At 35.1% G+C, this 22,003-nt stretch overlaps 1 protein-coding gene across 14 annotated transcripts in view; it reads left to right on the top strand.

Annotated features, from left to right (window-relative positions):
* SOX5 (SRY-box transcription factor 5) overlaps positions 1 to 22,003 on the top strand; it is a 903,293-nt gene that overhangs the window by 571,615 nt on the left and 309,675 nt on the right. For 12 of the 14 annotated variants that reach the window (XM_074357827.1, XM_074357830.1, XM_074357824.1 and 9 more), the window contains one exon: positions 19,751 to 19,982. In XM_074357827.1, the coding sequence (XP_074213928.1) occupies positions 19,752 to 19,982 (231 nt within the window). In that variant the 5' untranslated portion in view covers position 19,751. The remainder of the gene's footprint in view (positions 1 to 19,750; positions 19,983 to 22,003) is intronic. The other 2 variants (XM_074357833.1, XM_074357834.1) reach the window with 1 other exon arrangement.

The following is a 22,003-nucleotide window of genomic DNA, read 5'->3' as shown; positions in this document are numbered from 1 at the left end:
CAATTTCTAATGGAACTTTTACAATGTGTAAATTTTATAATAATATATCCTACTCTTCCTTTATCCTAAGAGGATTCAGCTTACCTTCAAGAAGGGGTAGAAGGAACCTATTTTACATAAGTTGTTTGGAAATAAATGTCATGTATGTGGCAAAAACCATATTCTGAATTCCTAGCAATGGGGTGAGGTTTCCGTACATCAGTAGTAGGAAGACTGCCAGCATAGCTCTTGGTGTCACTCATGAGTGATTTCTTTTAACTTAGTTTGAGGCTAAAATTATTTAAAGGTGCAAAGTGCTGCAGTGCCAGATAGTAGAATGTGATTACTCACTTTTCCAGCAAGATTCAGAAATCTTAGCCTTGCACAGTGAGTTCTAAATCTTACTTTTTAAATTCAGAAATAAAAATTTTGGCTGTATGGATATATTAAAATAAACTTTGGCTCTTTAGCGTAAGTCCAAATGTATTAAACACAGATGGATTCTCATAGTTAATTAGTTGTGTTGTTCCTTAACCTTAACTGTGCTTTACAAGGTAGTGGTTTAAATTAGATTCAATTCAAGTCAATTCAATTCCAAATAACAACAACAATAATAAATAACGTTTATTCAGTGCATATATTGTGTTTGGTCCAGTGCTACTTGCTTTCATATGTACTCATTTACTTCCCTCAAAATGCATAACTAGTACTTCCTATAGCAAGAAAATGGAGACTTAGAGAGGGTAAGTAACATGGTCAAGGTCACGGAGCTAGGAAATAGCATAACTAAGACTCAGCCTAGGTTTTGTCTATTAAAGTTCATGCTCTTAAATATTACCCTCGTGCCTTTAATCTGGTTTGTTGTACCCTGTGCTACATCTTACATTAGACTGAAAAATGAGTAATATTGATTGTGGCTCAAAGAGTTTATAGTTCTAAGTGAGTAACTCACAGAATAACTCATGAAATTGAAAATCCAGAGTGAATAAACTCACTTTGATTTTGGTTAAAAAGCTTTCTTGGGATGCAAAAGTCTATTAGGTGGGTTTCAGTATTGGAGATAAAGACCAGAGTGTGAGATTTTTATATTTAAATCTAGAATTTTCAAGTGGATTACTTACTGTAGTACAAAAGTTGTGCTAAATTTGAACAAAGATAAAAATGAATAAATGTGAACTACCAGCACAGATTAATTTTTTTAATTAGTAATGATAATAGTAATTGATTATTTAAATGTCTGGGTCCTTGGAAATCAATAAATTCCTGTGCTTTATTGCTCTTCTTACATGTTGTGTAGTTGTTGTTGTTGTTACCCCAGTGTCTGGGCCTCTTCTCTCTAGTTCATTTTTCGTTCTCCACCATGATAGAGTGTAAATTATTTTTAAAGAAATGAAAATAGAAACACTTGCTTCTAGATATGCCTCTCGGAAATCCTGAGTTCTAAATTGGTTTCAAGTTACTTATTTAGGCAAATCAATGTCTATTCAATTAAACCTATGTTGAGTTGACCTAAATTAAATCAAACTACTAAAGCATCTTGTAATGTATCATGGAATAGTAATAATTGAGGATTATATTTTACTTTTATAATGGTGAAAATTTATTGTGAATGCACTACTAAGAAAAACATTTAAACTTACCTTATCTATTCTACTTCCTCTCTGTAATTTGTAAAAAGAGTTTATGATACAGCTAACACCAACAATAGTTGATTTCATAGGAGATGAATTAATCTTGAGCTCTCTTGAAGAGACATGTCAACAGCTAATGATAATTATTTTGGAGATTGTTTCACAAATTATTTACAAAAGTTGTGGTTCCTTGAGAAATTTCCTTGGATAAACTGGAGGTTAAGTTACCTTTCCAAAGCTTCACCTGTCTTAACAAGATTGAAACCCTGGATCAGACTGCTCCAGATTGAACTATTTTGGCTGTAATATAACACATGCTATCTTTTGTAAGCATTTAAATAGAGAATTAGTAAGAACCGAAATAAAAATTGACAGCCTACCACTGGGAACATATCCTGGAGGAACAAGACATCGTCTGCCCGTGTGTACATTAGGCATGAGTTGTGATTCTATACAGTGTTTTCTTTTAGAACAGTCATTAAATGCTTGCTTATCATGGTTCCAAGAAGATGACAGTGCAAAGAGGGTGTTAAAAACAAAACAAAACAAAACAAAAAAACTAATGAGAAGTTAGAAGGAAAAAAAAGAACATTTACTTAGTGTAGGTCTAAGAAGAATGTTCAATAAAAGCTTGTCAAATAAAAGCAACAGAAATTATAAAAATGCTTCTAATTCTTGGGAGAAAAAATCAATTTCAAAGTGTATATTTATGTGTCTTCATAAGAAGATGTTCCATAATGAAAATGCGACAGTACTTGGATCAGGTCCAGCTCCAAATTCTAGTTCAGCTGCCTTTAACTGCCAGGACTTTTATCAACTTAGGTAATGACTCTAAGCCAGTTTCTGTAGGTAAAATGGAAGCAATAATGACTACTTTGTCGAGTTTTGAAAAATTCTTGATTGAGATATAATTCATAGACCATTAAGATCAACCCATTTAGTGTACTGTTCAATGATTTCTAGTGTATTCACAGTTATGCAGCTATCACAATTGAATCTTGGAATATTTTCATCATTCTAAAAGCCATCTTGTACCCATTAGTGATCATTTCCCATTCTCTTCAATCTCCACCACACCCCCATCTTAGGCAACCACTAATCTACTTTCCTTATAAATAGATTTATTTATTATTGACATTTCATATAAATGTAATTATACAATATATATCCTTTCTAAACTGGCTTCTTTCACTTGGCATAATATTTTCAAGATTCATCTATGATGTGCTGTGCATCAGTATTTCATTTCTTTTTATTACCAAATTTTGTTTCATTGTATGGATATACCAGAGTTTGTTTTTCCATCCATTATTTGGCAAATAGCTGCAGTATTTCTACTTTTTTGGCCACTAGGAATAATACTTCTGTGTGCATTTGTGTACAAGTTTCTGTGTGGATATGTTTTCATTTCTCTTGGGTATAGACCTAGGGGGGTGAGTTACTGGGTCTTATGGTTACTCTGTGTTTAACATTTTAGAAACTGCCAAAGTTTTCCAAAGAAGCCACGCTATTTTGTATTCCTGCCAGCAGTCTAGGATGATTCCAGTGTCTCCACATCCTCTCCAACACTTGTTATTGTCTGTCTTTTTTAACTTTAGCTGTCTTAGTGGATGAGAGCTATTGTATTGTGGTTTTGGTTTGTGCTCTTGTGATGGCTAATAATGTTATAAAGTATCATATGTGCTTGTTGGTCATTTGTGTATCTTCTTTGAAGAAATGTCTATTCATATCTTTCATCCATTTTTAAAATGGATTATTTGTCCTTTTATTTCAAGAGTTGTACAGTAGTTCTTTATATATTTATATATATACTTGAGTTGCTAAAATTCTTTATATAGTCTAGATACAATTCCCTTATCAGATATAAGATTTGTCAGATTTATCAGTCCCTTATCAGGTATCCAAATATTTTCTCAGATTCTTTGGATTGTCTTTTCACTTTCTTTATACTATCATGTCCAGCACAAAAGTTTTTAATTTTGAGGGAGAACAATTAATCTATTTTTTTCTTCTGTCACTTGTGGTTTTGGTGTCAAATCTAAGAAACCGTTGCCTAACCCATGGCCATGAAGATTTACTCCTGTGTTTCTTTCTAAGAAGTTAATGATTTAAGTTTAAAGTCAAAGCGAGAGTAGTTACGATGACCAGAAGAAGTCCACGTCAGGCATCTGGCACGTATCGGGGCACAGTTAGTGAGAGTCACCCATACCTCTCAGAAACCAGAGTAAATAAGTATGTCCTAGAAAATTTCTTTAGGTCCCTCTCACAATACTGTTGTTACTACTGGTTATATATAACAAGAGGTCTACATTATTTTAAAAAAAACATTTCCATAGAGATTTGAATCATTATTGGTTTTTACTGGTGTCATTTAAAATACCAAGAATGCAAGGAGGTGGAATAAAAAAACTATCGAACAGGTTGGAGCAGATTAAGAGTCTGTTGCTCATTTATGAAAAGTTTGTAAACATGAAGACATGTCATAGTCTAATCAAAATGTTCTCTTTGGGAAATGTATTGAAACTGAGGAAATTTGGTTTATATGTAATGATTATTTAAATTAATATTAATTTTCTTAAGATGTCACAGAACTGTGCTATATTTAGTGGCTTCATTTTCCTTTTTAAAATAATATTTTAGTGGGTGTTGTGAATGTCTGACAGATATCCACAAATGTTTCTGGAGGGTTTAGTAAGTATTTTAAGGAAAGGCAAGGTGAGAAGTCCATGATGGTAAAGAAGTGAGTTTTTAAACGCTACTCCCCTTAGCACTGGAGTATAGAACTTTTTTTCTCTATTCTACTTTCTTCTGTGTGATGATTTGAATATGACATTGGCTGGTATTGTTTTGATGCGCTTGGATATTCTCAGCTTGTTTCATAAGACCCAAATGTTTATCAGAGGGGAATTATGTAATTATTTCTAAAGGTAGACGACGGCACGAAGCAGGTTGGAATATGCATGGCTATTGCTCTAGAACCGGCTCCAGCTGTGGGTATGGCAAGAGGTAGACTCTGAAAGCAACTGTAGTTCATAGTTTACTCTGAAAACCCATGTTTTGTATTCTGAATGTACATTTTCTGTTGAATGGAAAAGTGTACTGATTGGTGAAGGAATCGCATTTTACCTCATCTCAAAAAGGCTAATCCTTTTAGGTCAGGAGCAGGGCAGTGTGAAGAAGCCTTGCGCTGCAGCTGCGGCGGTCTTTGGATAAACAGAGGTTTTAATAACATTCAAATCATTCAAATATTTGTCCCAACCTCAAAGGACATCCCGAAATAGAACTAAGTCACAGATGATGCAGCTCCCTCTACACAGGTTCTGGGGGCCCTCGCCCAGGGATTTCCTTGGGCATTTAATGTGTGCCACTGACTCTTCATCCAGTGAAGTTACGGTAGCTCTCTGAGCGAGGCTGGCTTTAGTCCTGTGTGAAAAATGTCAGCATAGTATAAGAATGACAAACTTGAAAATAGGAAATGCGTATTTAAATCTCTGGAAAATCTTCCCCTTGATTTGATATTCTTAGATACACACGAGAAGTAGGTTTTTAAAGGATTCATTGGCTCGGTCTAAATTTCCTTCAGACTTCAGAACCATTTCTCACAGTTGTTACAGACTCTTAAGTGTGCATGTAGCTGACTCCCTTCATATTCTATGGAAAACACATTGTTTAAAATAAAAGATACCTACCCATGATTTCAGCATTTATTTTATCTCGATAAAATATGCTTTACTCTCTCTTAATTAAGTGTGTCATTTTCTAAAGTCCTAGGCAGAAATAACTGTCTTGCAGTTAAAAGCAGTTGATAATGTTTTAGTAACAAGGAATCCAAAGCAAGTAAGTTTATGTAGCCCTTAAAAATGTTTTCAGGGAACTGTGTGTGTGGATGGTTTCACAGAGAGGAAACTAGTATTTTAAGAAGTCTTTAAATGATTTTACCTCCATAAAATTGCCATCAGCAAAAAACAAAACAAAACAAAACAAAAAAAAGAGGAGGGAAGGGAAGGTTGAGAAGGATTCCGTCCCCTTTGGAACACAAAGGTCTTTCAGTTGTGGGTGATTGGAATGGGGGTGTTTGGGTAGTGGAAAAAAAAATGTTCTAGCATGTGGTAATGAGGTTTAAAAAAAAAAGCCAGCAATGGATGATTACTTTTCTCCATCAAGGCTCCTTTATCCTCATAAGCTCAGACAGTGGTCAACATGTTAGACACCCCTCCCTGTTTTATCCATCCCTTAACTGTGTTCTTTGACAGGACTGGTTTATACAGCTGGGCCTTTGTTAAGCTTTGGGGGAAGTACTACAGAGTAGCAGAAAATGTGGCAGAGCACCTACAAAATGGTAAACGGTAAGCACTCTATTGAAGTGCAGGATTCCACCTCTAAAGTTTTGCTTTTGTTTGATTTGTAAAGTGAACACCTTGAAAATCTTTGGTTTCTGTACTGACAGGTTTTGTGGCGATGTGGGGATAATGACTGTGTTAATCAGTAAAATTCCTTTATCAGCGACATTTTAATAAACAAAATAGAAAAGAACTCATCTCTCTTACTGACTAAAATTACAATCTAAAATTGGGCATTTCTATGATAGCAACATAGTATTTTAAAGAACATCTCCCTTGTGCTTAGCCATAGAACTGATTAAAAAGAGAGAGCAATTAGGAAAAGCTATTGATTTCAAAAAGTTTATGTAACATAGTTTGAAATTTTTTTAAATGGGCATTTGTTAGTGACATTACTGTCAGCCCCGTTTGAAACCTAGTGCAAACCTTATACTGAGATCTTACTGTGTCTTTATCCTCGTCATACCTTCATAGGCATTTGATGATTTACTTCTCTACAGTATATGCCATATCCTTTGAATTTTTATTTCACGGACAGGAAGCTGATAGCCTTTAATTTCTTGCTAAAGAGTCCGTACCCATTTATAGAAAAGAACTAACATTCCTAACTAGTGCACAGTGGCAGTATGGACCATACTTTTAAAGTTTTTTTTTTTTCCTAAAAACAACAAGGAATGTGCTAAAACCAGAAAGATTAATGGGGGAAGAAGATAAACAGTTAAGACGTAAAATGAGTTTAGAGGTCAAGCTAGAAAAATAAGAAAGCTTATGGATTTAATTCATATTCATCCAAGCAAAGAAGCTTTGGCATGAAAGGAACCAATGAAGAGGCTCAGCATTCTTACAACACCAACCAGAGCTGCATCCCGCTGTTTTGGAGTTTGGGTTGATAGATGCTCATCGTCTTTGGCACTGCACCCTTGCTTTTGGATTTTTCATGATTATAATGGCAGATTCTTCATTTTGCTGAGAAGTTCAGAGAATTTGTCTTTACTTAGTATGCCTGTCCCTCACATCAAAAGCTGTTGTCCCAGGAGAGATTTGTGCACTGTGTATATGTTCTTTGCTGTCTATTTTGAATATAACATAAATATTTTCTACTTTGTTCATTTTTCAACAGCTGTTGTAGAAACAGGCTGGAACCAAGTCTGTATGGGGCATGGAAAGAAAGAGTGAGTCCCCTAAATTGGCCAGAAGTTAGAAATGTGTAAACTTTTCCTTGTCAGGATTATTTGGATTCCAAAGAGGGGTAGGGGCCACAATATTTTTCGTCATTGGACTACTTAGACAGTCATTCTCAACAAATCTGATGCTGATGCTCAGTACTCCTTTTAGCTGTGAGCCTCCTTTCTCGTTTCTGCTAGGGGAAAAAAAAAAACCAAAACAAAAGCCTTACACCATTCTCTAGAGGTTTGCTTTTGAAGGCTTAACTTGCTTGATTTCACAATGACCTTTGAAAACAAAAGAAATTAAAACTCGACTGGTTACTTAATTACTTTTGTCATCATTATTAGATCCTAAATAAATTAAACATGCCACAGATTTTATTTCAAGACATACACCATGCTAAGAATAAGTCACTTTTGATTATGGAGCAATTGGCTATTTATTTAGACTTAGCCAGTAATGCGAGAGAGGAGAGAGAGAGAAAGAGTGGGGGTGGCACCGTAAGAGGACGCTCAGATAAGGAGACAGGGAGGGAGGCTCAAAACAAGTACTTAGCTGTATTATTTCGGGAAAAAAATGATATCCTATTTGCAGTTCTGCCGTAGGGAGATTCTCCTGGGAGAGTCAAGATGACCAAGTCATTAGAGTAAGTGAAATGGTATTTCAGAGGGGTCAGTATCACTAAGTAGATATTCCTTTCTATTTCAAACTCTGTTTTTTGTTTTGACGTATGCACCTTACCTGACCAGTGATGTTCATGAATGAAAAGCTGTCTTTCCATTGTGAATATGAGTATGGTGAACTCTTTTTGTAAGTTATGACAAACATGTCCTCATATATATGTGCACGTGAACACATGTGGACACTCATACATCCTCATGAGGTAAACATGAAAAAAACCAAATGGCAGTATTTTAGAAAACAATAATTAACAGATTAGTATTATTCACTGTAATGATAGTATTTAGAAATTATATTTCCTTTGGCTTTTTTCTTTATTTTTTATAGGCTAACAAATTGGAAGGAGTTTTATACTTACTCATTTTTTCCTTCAAAATACATACAACTTTCAACCAAATAGTTTTGAATTATATAGTAAATGAAAGTCGTTAGCCTATGATTGTGATGAAATTAAGGTGGTCCTGTCTAACCTTTCACAGAGAGGTTCCATAAAAAAGAAAAAATATTAATGCTTATTAATATATAATTTGACAGTGAATGTCTTTTCTTTCTTCCCTTCCTCCTCCTCCTCTCCTTCTTTTCTCTGTCTGTCTGTCTGTCTCTCTCTCTCACACACACACACACACACACACACACACACACACAGACACGACTGCATAAATACGCAAGACACAGACACCTCTCAAACTTCTCTAAAAGGTCAAGGATAGAACAACAGAAATTGAATTAATCCCTGTTTCACTAGCAGTTGTTCTGCTCGAGAGCAGAGAAGATTGTCCCTTTGCAGGTAGTCTACAGACAGCTTTTAAAGATATGTTTTTAGAGATCTTGAGAATGGATATACATTTCATACATTATTCTTTGACGATGCCATCCAGCTGACTATAACCTGAAATTTATACATGTGGCAACCATGTGTCTCAGAAACATCCAAAAGGCTTCTGATTTTTTTAGACTTTATTTCTTTAAGTCGAAGCACAGAATTACTTGCTGAACAGTTTGTCCCAACTTTTGAGTCAGAAAAATGGTACCTATATATTTTTGTTGTTGTTACTTCTTATTATGAATTAAAGAGTTTTACAGCATGTATAGGAAGAGATAGTTTTTGTTAAATTTTCCCCTTCAGTCCTCTGTCTGTCCCAGGAATGGAGTGTGTGGCTACTCAGTGCTCAGCTTTCAGACTCACAAGGAGCCGAGCATCTGGGGAAACTCAGGAGGTGAGCACTTTCACGCTGACTCAGAGACCAGCCGTGTGACTCCAGTCTGGCGCTGTCACGCCTGGTTATGGAAAGGCAAGAACAATGCCTCCCTTGAGAAAGGGGAAAAAAGTCTAGTGCAGTCACAATTTTGATGTAAAATTTAAATCATCCTTCCACATCCTGTGGACTTAGAGCTGTCAGAAAGGCAAAACCCATGCTCAAATGGAAAAAAGCTTTTTATTTCCTTAAAAAGTATACCCTCTCTAACTGTAATAACAAGTTTCAGAACCACAAATCTTAATGCTAGATTATTCCAAGTAATTTATAATAATCAGAACAAAAGGACTTTGACATTTTTAACCTGTAAATAGCTGAAGGTTAAACATCCTTTTTCTCCTCATTTCTGATTAATGACAGATGCATAACAACATGTGAATTAAATAATTGACAGCAAGTTAGTACTTATGTTTTTTTTCTCATCCAAGCTCATACATTTGGTCATTTTACCTACACCTTAAAAGAAATTTCTCTTCAACATTTAAAGGTCTTAATCATTTCTGTTATGTTTTCTTCAAGTAGACTGGCTGAAATTTAGTGTATTTGGTGATTAGAAAGAATCAGATCAAATGTTCAATAACTCCAACACAGGTGTTACTATTTTTGAGATAAGGAAATGAAATTTTAACAACTATTAAATAAGTCAAAGTTAGGTTATTTTTTAAGTACAAAATACTTATTCCCATTTTCTTGTGCTGTAAAGGATGAGAACAGTTTTGATGAATTTTTTCAAAAGAATCTAGAATTCTGTAAAAACATTTACTCACTCTTCTCTTTATGAAAATGACTGTCTATGAGACCTAAAGTTCCCCTAACCAGCTTTTCTTCAGTCTTGTCAGCCTTGTAATGAACTCTGTCTTTTCTGAGTATTTGAATGTTGCATTAACGACTAGCGTTTAATTAAATTTAATACTCTTTCTGCCTTTTTATTTTTCAGGAATACTTTTGCTTTAGGCACTTAGTAAGTGTGGATTAATTTTAAAGTAAGACAATAAAGCATACAGATGAGAAATTTTAGCTGGCAGATACATTCATTTAGGTAAGCTTTGGTTCCAGAAGCCAGGTTACTCATAATAAAGCCATCTTCTTATTTAGAAAATTGTCTTGGAGTCTTCATCCAATGACATATGGTCTAACTTTGGAGTCAGTTTTTAGTGATTTACAATTATTAGTCAGACAGTAAGAGAAGAAAGTAGACAAGGAATCCAGTTTTGAATTCTGAATCATTGTAACCTGAAATTTTGCTATCATAAACTGTTGCTAAACGCTTATGTTTGGTATTTGTCTCCCTTGTTTAGAAAAAAAAAGAAAGACATTTTAAAGTTAATTTTACTGCATAGTTTAGGTGCATTAATTCAGTTCTGAAACATCCTGTGTCCAGCTAATAGGGAGGAACTCACTTCTTTCAGGCACTGACAAGCGTTAAGTTCTGTTTTTGAGTCTTTCCTTACTTCTCGCTAACTTTTGATTTATTTTTCCTTTTCCTTTTCCTTTTCCACACCTTCCTTGGAGAACTCTGTGCCTCTTCACTTTTTGCTCTTCTTATGCTACCCCTCTTTCTCTGACTCTTTCCTGGGCTGGACACGGCTGGGGAAAGCTATTTGGTAGGAGACAGATGTTAGTAAAGAGAAGGGCAAAAAGGTGTTGGAAAAGTTCAAAGTGGTGCTGTTCTTACCGGAGAGAAGGGATGGCAGAATGAACTGCCTGATCTCAGTACAGGAGATTCTCAGAAACTAAACATATGACAAGGTAAACACAGGAACAGCCTTGGTGAAGGTCACTTTGAAAGTTCTTGGTGACTACAACAATCTTAATTAACACGGTCTTAAATAGAGTTTAAACTTTCATAACATTTATTAAATTTTTCCATAAATTCAGGTTCTATTTCAGAACAGAGTAACAAATTTATTGTTACTGTGTGTGGCTCAAAATTACTTTTCTTTACATTTCCATGTCATGGTATATTTTGTTTTTAAATATTAGTAGAGATAAGTTTCTACTCTGGTGAAATGTATAGTAAGGAATACAAGGGAAATCTAGTCTTATGTATTACTTTATGTTTTCTGTTTTTATATTTCTATGAAATCTGTGTTTCTACTTCCATTTATAGTGTATACCAGGACCTGATGAACTTGTTCATGCCTCGAAATAACAATATAATGAATGAGGTCTTTGTATGTGGGAGCAATGGATAGAGTACTGTGTTCTGTATGAGAAACTGATGGTCAAGAGGATTTATAGAAAAGAGAAGACAAATGTAAACATTTGAAAGACTACATATTTACCCAAGTAAATTTTCTATCTAAAAGACTTCTGAATATTACATAAGACAGGTTTGGTTAAAACGTTTGCATAGAATTCACAGGGTAAACACAAAGCTGATTCTAAATTTAGTGGGAAAATGAAGATGTTCAAAACATGGAAGAGGGAAAAAGAAAGACTAACCCTGAAAATGTAAATAGTAATAATTGAGATTTATAGATTAAAAGTAATGAAACTGATTTTTTCTTTAATTAAATGATATGCGAAGTTTGTGTAATTCTCTATTTATAAGTCACAAAGAGATGTTGGTTTTTTCATTCATTTGAATCAACACCATACATTCACGCTAAATGTCTACGTTGATTCCCATATTGGATAGTTACTATTCAATTGTGAAAAAATCTTTGATAAACAGTAGAGTTTAATTCCTAATATTGATTAATCTTCTCACAACAACTTTAATTACAAAGATAACCAGACAAGTAAATGTAAATGTCCTGAAGTAGTTTTATTACTAGAAAAACTTGAGGAACATAACTTCCAGAAAAATAGTACACTTTTTGGATATGAAGGGTTGCCAGTTTTTATTTTATTTTGTTATATCCCATGTTTGTTGTTCTCTTAAAAGAAGACACATCCTTTCAAGTATTTTTAATTACTTTTAAAATATATTCTGCCATATTTAAGATTTAACATGAGAGATGGAATGTTAAAATTGAGTATTTAGGAAAGCAATCAATGGAAGTTCTAAGTTAAATAAACATCATGGTCCAGAATTTTTAAAGTTTATATTCAGAATGTTTCATTTTACAGAGCTGTTTAGAGAGTAATTATGCTTCCTCGCATATCACTTTGACTTCTCTTTATATGTCTTTGCTCAATCCTTTTCATACACTGTTCTCCCAAAATTGGATGGACTGCAAAACTCAAAATTTCCCCACCTTTGCTCTGTTTTCTTCCTATGACTCTCTTGGAGAGACAGTTCTGTTGTTGAACTGCTGTTTATTATAATGCGAAGACCAAGCAGTGTAACGAAAGATACTTAACCACTTTATGACTCAGTTTCCTTTTTTATAAATTAAGGATAATAAAAACAGTGATACAGAACATTGTGGAAGAAGTCAATGAAATTTAATTACGATTATTGGTTAACTCTACATGTGTTTAAAAGACTACACTGCCTTAGTTACTTCTACGGAAGTCCTGCATTTCCTGATTAGCTGCTATTTCTTTTTTAAAATTCTCCAATCAACAAAGATCTATTTCTAAAACTGAATTTCATATTTGTCTCCAAGTTGGCCTTTCTTTCTATCTTATGAATTTCTCTTATCAGCAGTATTGTTCTCTAAAGTATACAATCAAGTAATCTGCTTACCTTTGAATTGTCTCACCTACTCATTCTCCTTCTCTGGTTCCCACCCTCCATCTTCTATCACTAATTTCTGAGGGCTTTTCTTCCCAACATACAATTCTGACTGTTACTGTGTCACCCGGAAACTGTCTCCAGTTCCCTCTGCCTGCAGTGTCAGTTTCACGTTTTGGCTCAGCCATTCACAATTGTTAGGATTTAACCAGAATCACTATCATCTGGTCCCTAGTTTTCATTCTTATCTGCATTTACTTCTAGAATCTCCTCCTTTTTTAAAATTTTTTTTATTGAGGTATAATAAGTTTACAATGTTGTGTCAATTTCTGGCCTACAGCACAATTCTTCAGTCAGACATAGAATCTACTTCTTGAACCAAACCATTCTACTCATGATCCTGTGTCATTTTATGAATTTCTTTAATTTGCTAATTTCATTTCTCCTGTCTGGAATCTTACCTTCTTTGTGTCTGTTGACATCTGGTCCATCTTTCACTGCCCTGTTGAATTCTCATGATTTGTAGGAAGCATTCTTTGATTATTTTGAGTGAGACATTACATCTCTATTATTGGTCCCCCTTAGTACTCATATTTATAACAAGTCATTTGCCTTAAAATATTCTACCTTGGTTTCTTAATTATGTTGCTATCTCAAGGCACAGTAGTCGTTCCATGAATGTTTTTCCATTGGTGAATGACTGAGTGGATATATTTCTTCTATTTCCATCTAGAGTGTTTTCTGTTTCAATCTAGACAGTACTTCCTTAAGGGTAAACCAAAAAGGTTTTCATATCTAAGTTGCCTTTTTCTTCTGTAACACGAAGGTAATTTGCCTGGCACAAAATAAACACTCATGCATGCAATTCATTCATTTATTTGTAGAAAAAATACATTGAGTGCCAGCTATGTGGTAGGAATTAATTATAACTCTTTCAGCATAGAGGATCAGACTATTTAGAGGAAAAATACGGAGCAATTTGGAAAGACTTTTATCATGCAGTCATAGCTTTAGTGTTAAATCTTGGAAAAATCAGGTAAAATGGTCAAAAATAGACCTGTACTTATTAAAATCCTGTGTCCTAGTTTTAAATACTAATAATAGGAAAAACTAAGCTATGAATAAATGTCTTAGGTTATAATGATGTTCAGTTTTTTTCATCTGGGCAACAAACAAGAGTTGATATATTTTGAGTGGGGCAAAGCCACTTCAACTATGGTGGTTAGGGAAGAAAAGCTGGGACTTTTAGTTTGCTGTATATAAATAGTTTTTATAATTTTTGTTTTTTTAAAAATATGGAACTGCAATCCTTAAAGGAAATATTATCATTCCAAAAGACAGACCAGTAGAAGGTACTACTTCCTAGGACTTTATCTCTGAATTAATAGTCAGAAGTTAAGGGATTTAGAGAAAGACAAAAGCTTTAAAAAGAAACTATTATATACAGAAAGCAGTTTCTATTCTGTGCCTTCCATTTTTTGCTTGTTCCACATACAAATTTCTTTGACTTTGTACTGTTGTCATTTTCCAGAATAACTGCAGCAAAGGAAAGACATATCCTAAGCAGACAGTAGTCAAGTTTAAAGCTGTGAGTAGATGATTCCTTAGTAACAGACCTATTACTAATTAACTGCAGCATTTTATATAAAGTTACTTCGCTTTTATAGTCTTTTACTTACTACATTTTTAAAAGAACTGTAGGATTGTTCACAAATACTTAAAAAACCTTGATTAAACAAGGTTTACCAGTTGCTTTATATAGAAATTATTAAAAAGAAGGATAGTGCTGTCACTGAGCTGAATTTCCTTTTTCTGACAATATTGAGGCATTTTCTAAGCATACTTGTCCTGCAAGACTTGATCTTGCAACTATCTACAGTTAGAGAATAGTTAAAAATTGCTGGTTTTAACTAGTAGCTCTCGTTTAACACATACTGATTGAAAGACTACTATTTTCAGAATGGATTTCAAGTACTGGGTAAGTAGCTCTGGATAAAAATAAAGCCTGCCCTCTTGGATCTTAAAGTTGGAGAGAAATACAAAGAAAGAAAGAATATAAAATATGTCAGGTGAAAAGTGCTGGGAAATGATGTTGGAGCAGAAAATTAAATGAAGTGAGGGAACTGGCAAATGTATGTCTGGGGTGGGATTTCAGATTGAGAAAATACCAGTTGTGAAAGAAAGATGTTTAAGTTAGTGGTAAATTAGTTTCCTGTTGCTGTTGTGACAGATTATCACAAGTTTAGTGCCTTAAGCAATACAAATGTGTTCACTTACAGTTCTGGAGGTCAGAAATCTTACAGTCAAGGTGTTGGCCAAGCTCATTATTTCTAGAGGTTCTAGGGGACAGTCTGTTTCACTGCCTTTTCTAGCTTCTAGAGGTCGACTACATTCCTTGGCCCATGGCCCCTTCTTCCATTTTCCAAGCCAGCTGCATAGTGTCATCCAGCCTCTTTCTCTAACTCTGGTCCTCTTCCCTCCCTCCCTTACAAGGAGCTTTATGATTACTTTGGGCCCACCCAAAATACCCAGAACAATCTCCTCATCTTAAGATCCTTAACTTAATCATGTTTGCAAAGTCCCTTTGGCCTTGTAAGGTAATAAGGTCACAGGTTTCAGGGGTTAGGATTTGACATCTTGGATGAGGGGCATTAGTCTGACTAACACAAAAGATTTGCAACCTTAATTGTAGATTAGAATCAACTGGGAGCTTTAAAAAATTCTGATACCCTGCCTGCACTCCAAAACCAAAAACATCAGAATATCTGGCGGTGGGACCCGGGCAGCAGTATTTTCAAACCAGTTCCAATGTGTATTCAAATATAAGAAAGAACCACTGGTTTAGATTTCTGCTGCAGTCTCACACCCTCTACCCTTATCTCTAAGTTTGCTATGTATATCCGAATACAACTGGGGACATCCTATTTATATAAAGTTACTTCACTTTTATAGTCTTCAGCCTTCACCCAGTAGCAAAGAACTCCAGTAGTTTTAAAATTACTTTCACGTATAGACTAGAGTAGCCTGATTGTGCAGACTTCTGTGCAGAAAACTAAAGGAAAAGTGACTCTTGGCAAAAGCAAGTTGCCCCTTACAAGGGACTCTCTTTCTTATCTTATATTATTGCCATTTATGTAGCTCAGCAACTCCAGGAATGTTATAGACTAGAAATGAGATTTGGTCCATATTCCTCTGTCTCCCCTTTTCCTAAGTAAGCTTGAAACTAATTTATAATTGTATGTTCTAGAAGGATCTCTGCATCTTTTCTTTCATCATGACTCCTACAAGAGATATACTCTCCATGTACCCTGAGGTTTCCATTTGTTCTTTTTTTTCCCTCAAAAATCCAACTGGTCAGCCATTCCCTGAAGCATTCCATGATCCTCTGACTCTCTTGAAGCCCTCAGGTGCTTAACTATCGTGTCATTTGGCCCTTAACCTGGACTGTCTTTCATCATTATTTCTCCTTTTGTTTTAAATCTTCTCAAGCAGTTCATAAGCTTAAAGCAGAGAACGTGAATCACGTTTTAAAATTCCTTTTAGATTAGTGTCTTGCACATAGTAAGTGGTCAGTAGAGGGCTGTTGATGATTTAAAGAGTCCTTTTTGTCTTGGAATTAGATATCGATACTTTCAAGATTTTCTTGTCCACACACAAAAAAGTGAGTTAAAGACTACTGTTATGTTAACTAACAACACAAGTTAGTTTCACACTAAATTGTATTTGTCTGCCTCATGTCAGTTTCTTTGAAGTCTGAGTTTTGCTCATTGGTAGGTCTGGCATCTACCACAGGAATGACAAAAATCATCTCTGAAGAACACATAGAGCACCCCCCAGCCTCGATACTCAAGGTATTCTCAGGTGTCCTTGCAATGAAGCACAGCCATGTAGTTTGAGCTGCAGAAATTGGAACCCTGCATATCCCAGACAGACAATATATCAAAACTTGCAGTGCTTCCTTAATGCTTTTTTAAAATTAATGAGACTTTCTTCTGTCCAAAAGGAAACCTGTTGGTAGACAAATAAAAGTCCAAGAATCTAATGGTATTGATAATCTCATTATCAATATTTTTAGAAGTACAGTGAGTCAGACTAAACATGGATAATGTAACCAACAGATTACTAGCTCTACATAATTTGTTATGTGCTGTACTTTTTTTTCTCATTTTTGTAGCCTATTGATATGGTCATAGTTATTTTATTGTAATAATTTAAAAATTCTTTAAGAAATCTTTTACCTGAACTGCATAAAAATATTATCAAGTCTAACATATTAAGGACATTCTGTAAGTCTCAGAAAATGGAATTGAAATAAACATGAAATACATAATATTCTAGGCCAACAGTTGCCTTCTGACACTGTAACTCCTTCATTTTCAGTGTTTTAGACCTTATACTTTTTTCACCATAGAATGACATGCATTTGGAGAGAATGTTTATTCACTGGACTATAGTGATAATTTAGATATTGAAAGAACCAAAAGTTTTGAGAAGAGTAGTGATGTCTTATCTGTCTTCCTTATCTACCTTATGCCTACTTTTAGACTTTCAATTTTCATAGTCAGTACTGATAATGATACTAATAAAGTAGAAGTCAACAAAAAGGTCATGCCTTCTGAAAGTCATAGAATTATATTCGCTTAAGAAAGGCCAGCTGGTCTAACTTCCTCCTTTGATAACCCAGAAACTGGCTCTTGCCAGTAGCCTGGAGTTTTCAGACAATTAAGCAATTGATTGTACAAAAGACTGAGGTAGACGCTGAAATACCAATTTATTAATTATGGCAAGGATAGTAATGCCCACAAAGACCATAAATGTTACGGTTTATGTAATAAATGAGTAATCTCCTTGTAGGCAAGCTTCATGTAAAACCAAGAAATAATGAAAAGTCTCTTTATTGATTTAATATGTCAAATCACAAAGACTTTATATATTTTCGCTCTGTTCTGTCAGCCTATTCTCTTTAAGGGAATCAGAAGTTTGCTTGAAGAGCATAGAAACAGAACAGTGGAAATTAAATATCTCTAGAGTTGAGTTCTTACCTATAGTTTAATCTATCAGCTTGGTGATAGATATGGTGTTCCCAATGAAACTAAGACCACTCTGTTAACTCCAGCCCCTGACGTCTTTTCTACGTATTTGGAGTATACTTGGAGGAAACCTTGGTAACGAGACCAGAAATAGTTAAAGATACCTGAAATGTGATGGCCCATTCTGCTTCTCCTTTAAACACTGCTTACGTGGTAACACTAACATTTCCTCTTCCTCTGTTCTTCTCCTCTGATCAAGATCCCTATTAACATTTCTTTTTAACATGTGCTAATATATTTGATGGGTTTACTGTCAAGTGTGACTGGCCAGGGAGCATTTCTCTACTGTGAGACTGTGTATTTCATGTTGATTTTACAGTTTAACTCTTAGAAGGCAATCTGCTTTCCACATTTTGGGATTTTTTTTTATGTTTTTGAGGAGAGAAGGTCACATTGTAGTTTTAAAGTTTGTAAAATAGACAACAGCTATTGTTTATGGAGTGTCTACTCTGAGCTAAATGCTCCACAAGTCATTTTTCATATGTACAGTTCATTCTTAAAAAGCACTGCAAGTAAATATTACATCTCACTTTAAAGATGAGTAAATTTAAGTAGAGAGTAAAGTAAACCTCACATCTAGTAAGTAGCAGAATCAGGGTTTTAATTCATGCTTGTCTGATTCCGCAGCCCTTAGTTTTTCTACTCTGCCATTATACCTTAATCGAATATCTTTAGTACTCGAATGCACTTTTCTTTTGAAACTTCTAACACTAAGAATAGTATTATTCAGCAGTGATTAGAGGCCTCTCTTTCGGTAGTACACTTTAAATTTAAAAATCAGTGATACATAGGAAAGAAGTGATACCACAGTTAGTTAATGCTTCCCTGCCTCCTGTTCCACTGGTCTAGAATAAGAATGGATGATTCTGTAAATACTCTTTGTTTGTTGAACAAAAATTAGGGCATTTTCAAGGGCAGACCAAGTTGGAAATAAAAGAGAGTTTTTTTCTGAATTAAACATTTTACCTCTGTACTGCTTCTTTATAAAAGCTTTTAATGAAAAGAAAAGGATGTCTTCTATTTAACAAAAAATATTTGCCACATATTTTTAACCTCTGGTAATATTCTCAATCAGACTCAAGTACAAAAAATATTTAATTTTTGTTCAGTTATCTAAGTGTATTGTCATATAGGCATTCGCTAGTCAAAGCAAAACACTTTTTCTTTTGCTTTTTTTTCCTTTCACTTAGGTATTCTAAAGAAGTAAATAAGTCTGAGAATCCACATCTAAATAGTTTTTGGAACTGTGGAAAACAATTAAAATATTTTTATATTCTTACCTTTTTTTTAAACTACTTTGCAAATTTTATATTAGAACTGAATGCCAAAACTGAGTGATTTGGGGAGGCAAGAGAGAAAAATTCTCAAACGTTTCAAGATTAAAAGTGATTGTAAAACTTAATCAATTCTTAATAAGTTTTAAACAAATACCAAACTTCTTATTTTGTGGTCTGAGGGTCTGAGGTTTGCTTATAACCAGTATTTCTACATTTCACAATAATCTTAATAAAATGCAAATTTGTTATGATGGCAATTATTCAGTTACTTTGTTTATTTTTTGATGAAAGAAATTTTAGTTATTTCCCTTCTTTTAACTGCCAACAGTATTTGCTATTCATAGATGGTCTGTCTTCAATAAGGTCTATCAAAGTGTAAAACGAGATGGGTATTTTTCTTTCCCTTAAAATGGAATAGTCTTTCATTATGCAGTGTTCTTAGGTGAATTCTCTTGTTTAAGAAGCCAGAATACAAGAGAGTGCTATATTAGTGTATTATTCTCACAACAAACAAGCACTGTTCTGCTGCTACCTGCTTGGCCATTGTTTCTGATTGTGTGTGCTTTGCAGTGGTATTTGGATGGTTTCCTGCTCTCTGCCAGCACAAAAAGGCATTTCTGTTACAATGGCCCCTAACCACACAATGACGGCATTAAGGATTTATGTGGAGGTTTCATTATTTTCTCCTCTTTTGTTCCTTCCAGGATGTCTTCCAAGCGACCAGCCTCTCCGTATGGGGAAGCAGATGGAGAGGTAGCCATGGTGACAAGCAGACAGAAAGTGGAAGAAGAGGAGAGTGACGGGCTCCCAGCCTTTCACCTTCCCTTGCATGTGAGTTTTCCCAACAAGCCTCACTCTGAGGAATTTCAGCCAGTTTCTCTGCTGACGCAAGAGACTTGTGGCCATAGGACTCCCACTTCCCAGCACAATACAATGGTAGGTTTCTCATGGTCTGTTGTGCCTACACTCACTTTGTGACCCGTCTACTCCTCTAATAGTTTGGCTTCAGTCCTTTGCTTCGTAATTATCATCCACTTAACAGCCGTACACAAGATTCACCCCTAGCATGTTAGAATTCTTGACAAGTAAATTGATCCCAGTAGGGAGAGCAAGATGAACTATTTTTGTTTATTTGTTTTATTTTTCAAGAACTCTGCTTTTGAGACAATTTAATTAGAGGAAAAAACAAAAATAATGTTAAAGTAACACATTTAAAATTAGTACATATGAAAGTTAGGGGTCATGCTATGTCTAGTAGAGGACTTTTCCAGTTAGAGTTGCAATATAGTTTGAACGTTTCTATCATGATAAATCAGTGTTTCCCACTCCCCCACAATTTTGCTTTGCCCAGATTGGATTCCAGTATTTCTTACAGTACTGGGAATATTACAGAATATTATTTCATGGAGATGATAGTTTTCTAATGTGATTATACTAATTTCTAACTCAGTCCCATTCACTCTGTTGCTTTGATAAATAATAATTCCCTGGTATATCTTATTCCAGAATTTGCAACCCAGGATATTTATCTGGCCCCTTATCCTGGGGTCTGCATCACTACAGAAGAGTAGGAAGCTGTGGTTTCATGGATGAGAGGGATGAAGGCAGCATAGCATCTTTGGCTGAAGTTTAAATGGCAGACGGACACACAAACAAATAAAGCTTTTAGGCCCTTCTTAAGAACTTAAATACATAGAATCGGCATGCTGGCGAGGTAGCAGGGCACTTAGCTGCCAGTAAAGTCACCTTCGCCTTTTCAGCATGGCTGCTTGGATGGATGTTGCGTTTTTGTGGCCCCTCTTCTACTTCAAGGATGCCAGTGATGTTAATTTTAACCAAATCACACCAACAAAAATGTTTCATCACACATTCCCATACCTTAGAAAACAGCTCTGATTCTGTTAAATCCTCTTTTTTTTCTTGGCCTTCTCTAGGAAGTTATTACACATCATAAGTGTACTTGGTACTGAAATATGCCCACTTGTTTATGTCCTTGCATTGCTGTATGTAGAATTAAATCAATAAGAAACAGATTGTTCCCTAATGTCTGTGAAATAAGCACTATTCTTTGATAATTCACATTAGATTTAAATATTCCCGTTCAACATTTTAAGCCTTGCAAGTCAAAATTTCTCTGGGTATTTTCTGCTGTGTGGTAGAATTTTCTTACCCAAGAGTAACGTTTTAGCTAACACTTGTGTAGCGCTTTTATAGATGTATTTTAAGCACATGACATGTATTAACTCATTTAACCTTCACCATAATTCAGGGAGGTGTTATCATTAATCTCATTTTACAGGTGAGGAAACTGAGGCACAGAGAGGTTAAATAATTTGCTCCAGCTTACAGCTAGTAAGTGGAGAACCAGGTTTTCCTGGGCAGTCTGGCTTTGGATTCCACGCTTATAAACATTATAGCTCTTCACAAGGGCACACTCAGATGTAATTTTCTAACGACCTTTCACTCATCAAGCTAAATCACACTATCCATCATTCCTTCCTTCTCCCCCTGCTATGAGTTCATGTTCGTTATGTGCAACAACATAACTCCTTGGCCTCCTCTCACAAAGGGTAAATGAGGAAAAGAAAGGGGGCAGTGGTGCTTCGCAGCTTAGCAGGGTAAGAAGGCCAGGCTCTCCATTTGACACTGCGCCAGTGCTAATGCCTTTTCCTGCTCAGTATTTTGACCACAGGGCATACCCTGTTGAGAGGGCTTTGTGGCTTGGTTTTCCTGTGATACTGCTATAAATATAAACACAAATTTAAAACAGTGAATGTAAACAGTTATGACTAGAAGAATACAACAGAGATAAAGGGGAGATTATTTTAAGTATCCTCAAGGATGGGTGTGAGAAATGTACATTAAATTACACACTGCGGTTGGCATGAATGGAGGCTGCGACGCAGCATGTTCGTGAAAATGTAACTACTCGGCCTGTAATGGAGACTCCAGTCCAA

The sequence above is a fragment of the Camelus bactrianus genome, chromosome 34 (assembly GCF_048773025.1).
Source record: "Camelus bactrianus isolate YW-2024 breed Bactrian camel chromosome 34, ASM4877302v1, whole genome shotgun sequence".
NCBI lineage: Eukaryota > Metazoa > Chordata > Mammalia > Artiodactyla > Camelidae > Camelus > Camelus bactrianus.
This window is presented reverse-complemented; position numbering and strand designations above follow the sequence as displayed.